Source organism: Taudactylus pleione, unplaced genomic scaffold, assembly GCF_031769625.1.
Source record: "Taudactylus pleione unplaced genomic scaffold, aTauple2 ptg000201l, whole genome shotgun sequence".
In the NCBI taxonomy this organism is placed as follows: Eukaryota; Metazoa; Chordata; class Amphibia; order Anura; family Myobatrachidae; genus Taudactylus; species Taudactylus pleione.
In genome coordinates, this window is record NW_028284603.1 from 52386457 (window position 1) to 52395488 (window position 9032).

Genomic DNA, 9032 nt, shown 5'->3' on the forward strand with positions numbered 1-9032 from the left:
GCAGAATTGCTCCATTGCCGGATGTTCACACCTTCCTTCAGGGTGTCCTCCGTATACAACCTCCCTTTGTCCCTCCTGTGGCTCCGTGGGATTTGTCAGTGGCTCTCCATGCACTTCAGGGACCTCCTTTTGAACCCCTGGACTCAGTAGACGTCAAATGGCTCACTGCAAAGACTCTTCTGTCTATCGCGACTGCCCATAGGGTGTCAGATCTCCATTTCTGATCTTTCATCGGGACAGGGCTGCTCTTCGAACTCATCCTGGCTTCCTTCCCAAGGTGGTCTCTCGTTTCCACGTTAATGAGGAAATTGTAGTTCCGGCATTGTAACCACCAGACCTCTCGGCTGGTGAGGCCTCCTTAGATGTGGTACGTGTTCTGAGGATCTACGTGGACCATACTGGTTCCATCAGGAAAACAGATTCCCTCTTTGTCCTATATGGATCCCACAAGAAGGGCTGGCCAGCTAACAAACAGACTCTGTCAGATGGCTTTGCATGACTATTTCACAGGCTTACACGCAGGTTGGCCTTCCTGTACCAGATACCGTATCTGCTCATTCTACTCGCTCAGTGGGTCCCTCGTGGGCAGCCCGCCGTGGCGCGTCTGCCGAACAACTTAGCGGCCACGTGGTCTTCTGTCCACACCTTTCTTAGGTTTTATGCCTTTGATGCCATTGCCCCTCTAAGGATGCTTCCTTTGGGCGTCGGATTCTCCTCTCAGCTCACGAGCATCACTGCCCTTGAACAACTGCTTTGAGACATCCCCATTGTCTCCCCTGTGGAGCCATTTGGACCCCGAAGAAGAAAAGAAGTTATGGTAGACTTACCTTTTGTTAACTCTTTCTTGGAAGTCCATAGGGTCTACAGAGCGCCCGCCCTGACAGACCTGGCTTCTATGGGTTTCTTCTATTGGTCACCAGTTTCCTTCTCTATTGTGTGAGTGTGATTGTTAAGTGTATCGGTCTTCCTTCTTTCCTATCTTGCTCCTGGCTTGGGCTTGTTGACAAAACTGAATTGCCTCAGGCTGTGGGCAGAGTATAGGGGGGAAGGACCAGAGCATCCTGGGACAGAAAAGCTTTAACTGCTGGTGTCCAGTCCTCCTAACCACCACCTATACCCCATTGTCTCCCCTGTTGACCCTATGGACTTTGAAGAAAGAGAATTAACAAAGGTAAGTGTACCATAACTTCTTTTCTAACTGGCAGCTTCCACAGACGTTTAATGAAATAGTTATATAAGTTTTGTTTTTTTAATATCAATTGCAACTGTTATTAGTTTTCTGTACAAATATCATTTGCAGCTGTTATTAGTTTTGTGCACAATGATGAAAGCTTCCAATTATGAACACTATGGGCCAAATGTAATAGGGTGAGAGTTTAGAAAATGTGAGAGTTTAGCAGTAAACTCTCACATTGGTTGAGTTTTATCCCAAAATGGGAAAACATCTGAATGAGATTTTAAATCGTGAGAAATTTTTAAGTCTAAAAAAACATGCATGTTCGCTCTGTTACTTTGTTTTTGGACTCTATTACATTGGCAAAGTTTAAAAAGTGTCAGAAACTCTCACTTTTCTAAACTCTCACCCTATTACATTTGGCCCTATATGCATGGGAAAATGTTTCTTTTAGAAGGAGGAAAAAACTGCTTAAAAAATATTCATGTTTAGAAATGATCAATATTTGAGAACGTGTCTAGTAGCACTTTCATCAAAGGCCGCTGCTATTTTTATTTTCAGCCATTGAAATGCTATATAAATTGAGAATGCAATTGTTTCTGTTGGACATATGTTCCCCTAAGTAAATAAACAGTATCTTTTGAAAAGGATGAATTGAATGCTTACGCATATGTAGTGTAAGAGGTGCTGTGCGAGAGGATGGGTGGGGTGGGCCCCCTGTGCACCAATAGAAGACAATTGAATTGAGACACACATCCCTATTTGTGTCACTTCTGATCACTGTTCTTTAGATGTAAGACGACTTAGTGGCTGTAATGTAGAAGTATGTTTGCATCCTATGTATGGTAGAACAATAATAGTAATGCATAGTTATTTGTAATAATTGCTATAGGGAAAATAATGCCACACAGTGGATTGTATAGCACTTAACAAAATTTAAAAAAAAAGAATAATGCTCTGCTACTTCCTAATAACCCGCGGGCTGTTGTGCAAGCATGTATCCAAACATAAAGCAAACTCTAATTCATCTGTATTAATCATTAGATCTCTTTATAACCCCTACTTGGAATAAACAAATGCCTTCTTTGTTTCCTATTGTGACCCCGTTTACACTTCTAAATAAATGACCTGGAGTCTCATTTACGGTTAGAGGTTCCTTTATACATCAGTATATAGAGTAATTATAAGAAAGACAAGGTTCTGTGTGTAACAGATGTGGCTTTGGTAAATTGCTTAGCACACACTTCTTTTCTCTTTGCATTAGCCAGAGGCCATTTCCGCTTTCACATCTGATCCTGCACTGCTGTCGTTTGCAGAATATTTCTGCAAGCCAACAATGGACATGGGCCAGGTAAAATATGGTTTCATTGTTGTAGGAAATCATGTTAATAATGTCTCTAACTTGGATTGTAATTATGTTCCTTTAATATTTGGTTATGTTTGATGTAGCAGGTTTACTGTTCAGAGCTAGCTATCCTAATCTGATGAGATCATGAGAAATGCGTTCTTTGTGTTACTTCATTACATATTTTCTGTGTAAACTAGGCTCATAAATTAATTCTAGACTCATTGAAAATTCAGTTTTAGGTGGTCCATCTTCTGTAAAAACCGAGTTCTAAAGGTTACCTACCTGAGGTCCAGTGTTCAGACCATCAAACAAGTGCCCCCAACATTTTCTGTGTGCCCACTACTGCTCCACTTGTTCCTTCAATGCTCCCACTGGCAGCGTGTAAACATTGGTCAACGCGTTTCCTCTCCAAAAAGACTAAAGCTGGGGGTACACACCTTTGCAACCACTTTTTCGATGCAGTGGTTCAGTCGACTTTACTCCGGATTGGAAGTCCTAACCACAGTGCCAATACATGCGTACACATCTATAAAATCATACTGCCGACCTTTGTTCCCCAGCTGCCAAAATATAGAGAGAAAATGATTGTACCACCCACAGAGGCGGCACTGCTATTGGTTCGACATTGCATGAATTAGTCAAAATTGAAAGAATGGCCCGATGATTGTATAGGGGTTTGCTCAGTGTAGAGTGATGCAAACATCACTGGGCTCTGCTTGCTCTTGTCATCTGTCTTTATGTAGACTTGAGACGCATTGTCCAACAACGTGCGGTTGTAGTAATGAGCGCTCCCAAGAGGTCATTATCCACCTAATAATGGCCTCCAGGGAAAGTGGATGTTGCTTATTAACACCTTACCATGCACACAATTCCTAGTTTTCACAGAATCCACCAAGTTTTGGCTGTGCTCCTTATTACAGGTCTCACATGTAGCATGTTAGAGTATCAGGCCATAATAAGTTAGACAAGGCCCTGACACATCAGCTGCTCATCCTATGGACAAACACTTCTTGTCTCATAGAATATTATAGACAATAGGTAGCCCTTTCTTTATGTGTACATCTTCCTCTATTATCACATTAGTATTACTTATTTGTTAATGGACACTCTGTAAGATGATCAAGTTGGTAAGGTGCCAGTAACTGCTTTATACAATGCACTTTTATCAAGAAAAGCTGCTTCATTGTTTTCTGTTGCCAGAAACAAGAAATCCTGGACTTGTTTTCCTCCATCTTGTACGAGTGCGTAACTCAAGAGAACCCCGAGATGCTTCCTGCCTACATTGCAATTGACCAGGTAAATCTAATTTTTTAAATAATAAATTATGCAAGTTACTGTAAGGGAATATTTGGCTTTCTCCAGCCATAGCATTTATCTGCTGTATAGTGTAGCAATGCAATGGTTGCACATCGGTACCTGTATAAAGGTACATACATGGTCACTTTACTTATTTAAGAACTGTCTTCCAAAAGGTATTGGCATTCAAGATTGATATTCCCGACATATTATAGAAATACGTATAGGATGGTTTGTATTCTTTCTCCTTAAGGCTGTGAGAAGACTAGAACGGAGAGAAACAACAGAGACCTTTGAACTGTGGCAGATAAAATTGGTTCTAGATTTCTTCAACTCTCAGAAACTCCAGGAACGGATGAAGAGGAATTTCAACCGTGGACTCTTCATGAACTCAGAGTTTCTGCCGGTGATGAAATGTACTATTGACAACACCCTGGACGAATGGCTGCAAGGTAAAGGGATCTGTGTTCAAAACTAGGTTCAGTGTGCATAAGTTTAATATGCCAAACACTACTGCCATATTGGACGCTAGTTCGAGAACCTGTGTCTGAAGGGGGTAGAGGCTTTATATTAAGGGCCTTAAGCAGGTATAAAATAAATAAAACTTTTCCCTTATCTGTGATTTAGTCATAATAATCTTTTACCTATATATTTATATAATGGGTGTACGTTTTAAAAAAAGGCTAGTAGCCCCAGTTTTGAAACGAAACCATCTTACACAGCACATACATGGTGGTCATGTCAGAGGACCAGACCGCAGTAGATGATTGTTTAGTTTTATATTCTGTTATCCAGCATATAAAGTCCCATAGGCTCATTATTAATGTATATAATAAATTACAAAGCATTATAATGAATATCCTTCTAGTGACCGACAAATAATGTCGTTTTGTATTCGGACATCCAACAATTATACCGATTACAATTAGCTTTTTTCCTCACCTAAAACAGCTATTCACAGCTTACTAAAGCTCTGTGAGATCTGAATGACTATTTGGGTTTACTAAATGGAAAACAATTGGTGCAAACAACGATGGGTCAATGGCTACTGTGTCTGGTGATTTGTAGCATGTCATGGGCAAAAGTATTCCTGTAAAACCCTAAAAGTGCTGTGCCTGGGGTCTTTCTCCTGTACGAGGACCCATTGGACCTTCTCAGGTTCACTATAGACCAGTTCTACCAGTACCTGCAAATCAGTTGCTTTTTTCATTCACTGGGATAACGCCTTCAGTGTAGACTCGTATAAAGATGTTCAATGATTCTGAATCTCTAATCAATTTTCCAAATGTTTCATATCTGCTCTCTATAATGCCCTACTCCCCATTACTGATGCAGAGTCAATTCAAAACTAAACGGGAATCTGATTTGGAGAACAGTTAGACCAAGAGAAATGGACTGACATTTCTGAAGGTGCTGCTCTCCATTAAAGAAAAAGTTTACAAACTGCTTTACCGCTGGTACTATGGCCCCACTCTACATCAAGGTATCTACTCTGACGCCTTGGATGCCTGTTGGGAGAATTGCAGCCAGCACAGGTCTTTTTTGTATGTCTGGTGGTTCTGCCCTAAATACCAACTGTTTTGGAATATTGTTACTCTGGCCTCCCAAATTCTCAGTCTGTTACATAATGAGTGCCTCTACTTGCCTAATGGTAGATGTAACAAATAAAACATATTCTGAGCATCCTGAGGGAGCTCCTTCCTTCCGTTAAGGGTGAGCCCCTCGGACATCATGGTTCAACTAGCGCATGTTTGACCTATTGGATGGAGTATATCGGTCCCACTTCCTAGTAGTTTGTGTTAATGATTACATGTAATTAGCCCATATTCAACACATGGGTAAATGGTCAACATTCTAAATGTCGACACGGTCATTATGTAATTATGTTGACACTGCGTTTAGGTCACCTCAGTAGAAATGTTGACATGTTCAGAATGTCGACCTGGTTTTTGCTGATTTCTAGGGTTAGAGTTAAGTTTAGGTTTATAGTTAGGGTTAGGCCAAAATAGGCAAGAAAAAAACATTTTTTGAAATTTTGTAGTCAACATTTTAAATGTTGACATTCTGAATGTGTCGACATATTAACCCTGTCAACCTAACTGCATGTCAACATATTGGTTGTCAACCAAATTACTGTCTCGACATTCCGAATGTTGACCACCTGAATGTAGACAAGTTATACAACAAGCCAACACATGGTGCCAAATGTAATAGGGTGAGCGTTTAGTAGTAAACTCACACATTTTAAACTTGGCCAATGTAATAGAGTCTGAGAAAATACAAACTCACATGTTTTTAGACTGAAAAAACTCTCATGATTTAAACTCTCATCCAGATGTTTTCCCATTTTGAAGATAAAACTCGATCAATTGAGAGTTTACTGCTAAACTCTCACATTCTCTAAACTCTCATCCTATTACATTTAGCCCATGGTGTTATATTTTGTTTTCCCAAGGTATAACCTTATCGTGCATAAAGAGCTTGAAGTGACGTGTCCACCTGTTATGTTCTTGTTTCCTAACAGGTGGAGGGGATATCTCCCTGCACTCGTATTTAGCTGGTCAGCCAGTCGAAGACTCTCAGCTCAGTATGTTGGCCTGTTTCTTGGTTTATTACTCCATGCCAGCACCAAAGGACTTATTGGGAGGAACACTAGAAGGTAATTTATGAGTAATTTATCAATTTTCCACCCCTATCATCCCTCTAACAAGATTCACATTTTTTACTGTCATTTAGAGCCACGTGTCCTCTGAGAGGCTGAATAAAACAAAATGTTTAATAATTTCGCAATATTTCAAGGTTCTAATCCAATTTGTGTCATAACATATGATCAGAGTAGTGACTACTGTTATAGCTACATTTTAGATTACTAAGAAACTGTATTAGTATATACGTTATGTGCCTAAAAGCCAAAATGCACTTCCCCGGCAAATTAAGTAAAAATCTGCTTTATATATAGGGTCAGGAAATGTTCCTTAATATTAGGATACAATTCATGATAAAACCAGTTAAGAGGTGTTTTGTCCATTTTGACCACGAGGACTCACAGCAGCACATTCCCATACATGAGGCAGCGGGAGTTACTACCCCTAGACACAATCAATGACCGTAGTAAGCTGCATTACATTTGTAGGGTGGTTGGTCTTCGTAATCCTTACCTGACCACATGGACGCAAAGATCTGAGGTTGCTGTGCACCATTCTCCATCTTCAGTACAAAAGGAAGTCGGGGTCTCCTCTTGCAGGGGTCTCTTGCAAGGAAGAGACATGGTGGGTTTTACTAGACCAGAACAGATCTCCTACAACACCCCTTAAGTTAGAACATGTATTCACTCTGCTAATAACCAACAACCTTCACTGAGATTTTTACTTTTGATATTCCCCAGGCTAAAAGCCAAGGTGCATAATGAGTGCAGGTCCTATTAAGGTGAACTGTGGATGTGGGTTTAAGGTGGATCCCTTTTTTTTTAATCTCTTCCTATTTATTTCTTTTTCTTACAGGACATAATAGTTTTTCTGAGCTGCTGTTAAAATTCCAGGACCTGAACATACCAGTAAGAGCGTTACTTAGGCTCGCCCCGCTATTTCTTGGAAATCCACAGTCTATGGTCCTCTAGTAGGTTGACTGAAACAAAGTTTTGAATGGCTGCAGGGATATGTCTATCATCATGGCACTGTCTCAGGCCTCACCTGCAATGTGAAGCGAGCATGAGTAAATGGGGCCATTTTCCCTAACTGAAATAATTATTCCACTCCACCATGCAATGTAATCCCCTTTCTCAGTATGTACGTGAGGATGCAAGGTGTACATGGGGCAGGATAATAAGGGAACCAAATAGTAGTTTAAGGACGGGGGAAATCTGAAAATGGAAATAGTGAATTACGGGTGCTGGAGGGGAAGGGTTATTAAAACTGTTGCACAAGTATTCGCAAAAGCTGTCGTAACCCATAGCATCCAAGCAGGTGGATCTGCAATTTATCTAGAATTGCTTTAAACAGTAAAACAAGTCTGGTTATTCTAAGATGCAAAACATTTTGCTTTGTTACAAGTGCAGCTTACTATAAATAGTCCACTGGGCCTGATTCAGCTTTGGCAATAGAGTAAGATAGAGCAAGTAACAGTGAACCTGGACAAACCATGTTGCAATGCAAGGGGTGCAAATAAATTATTATTATTTTTTTTTTGCATGTAGGGTATATACTGGCTGCTTTTACATGTAGCCCACAAATGCTGGACAGCTTTATTTTTACACTGCAATTAAGATTTCAGTTTGGACACACCCCTCACAAATATAAATCTCTCAGCACGTTTTAAATCTGCCCCACCTGCAGTGCAACATGGTTTTACCAAGATGCACAGTTACTTGCTACTCTATTTCCAAAGCTGAATCAGGCCCACTGTTTGTAGTCAGGACTGGCAAGAGTCGGGCTGGGTGAAGGGGGCGTGCCCTAATTGCAGGAGGTGTGGCCACATCCCTTTAAGAATAAATTATATGAACAATATACAGTTACAGCGCCCCCATCCCCCACAGGCAGGGGAGACTGCTATTCATCTTACTATGAGTCTCTATAAACTGCTAAGTGTTATTAGTGAGGTTTTCATCATCCTCCATCTCACTTTATTACTACAAGCAATAATTTATTTTACTGTCCTCCATGGCCGGAACATTCTTCCACGATGTGAGTGTTTAGGAACTGTGTAGAACACATTTCACTTGAGATTCTTTGGTCACCTTTTCGTAAATCAAGGCCAAAGTGAAGTGCAGCCGCCTTTCTGATGTCTTTTTTGTCGTAAAAACTGTGTATTTCTTTTATAAATATGAAATTGTGTTGATGCAGAAGAGGTTTGTACAGTTTTGTTAACAAAATAAAGAAAAAATAAAACAAATTGTATGCCTGACTCACCATGTTTTATCAATAATTTGGCAAACGTTTTGTTGTCAATGAAGTTTGTAATAATTTGAACGTGTGGTGGTAACAAATCCACTTTAAAGCCTACATCTCCCTTATTTCAGGCAAGTGATATCGCCTATTCAGTATTGACGTCTACATCCAGCTTTCACACCGTGGATGCAACTAACTGTAAAAGTCAGGGTGGGTGCACCCCTGAACAACCGGCAATCTTGCTGATTGTCGTGGCGATTACCCTTCACCCCGGACCATGCTAGATTGCCTGTACACATTAGGAAGATTTAATAAACGATGGAAAGTCATT

General features: G+C 40.5%; 1 protein-coding gene across 1 annotated transcript in view; it reads left to right on the forward strand.

Annotated features, from left to right (window-relative positions):
* The window catches only part of ANAPC1 (anaphase promoting complex subunit 1), a 149355-nt gene extending 140661 nt beyond the window's left edge, over positions 1-8694 (forward strand). The window contains exons 44-48 of the mRNA XM_088477380.1: positions 2439-2525; positions 3723-3818; positions 4072-4270; positions 6343-6477; positions 7319-8694. Of these exons, the coding sequence (XP_088333506.1) occupies positions 2439-2525; positions 3723-3818; positions 4072-4270; positions 6343-6477; positions 7319-7434 (633 nt within the window). The 3' untranslated portion in view covers positions 7435-8694. The remainder of the gene's footprint in view (positions 1-2438; positions 2526-3722; positions 3819-4071; positions 4271-6342; positions 6478-7318) is intronic.
* The last annotated feature ends 338 nt before the right edge of the window (positions 8695-9032 follow it).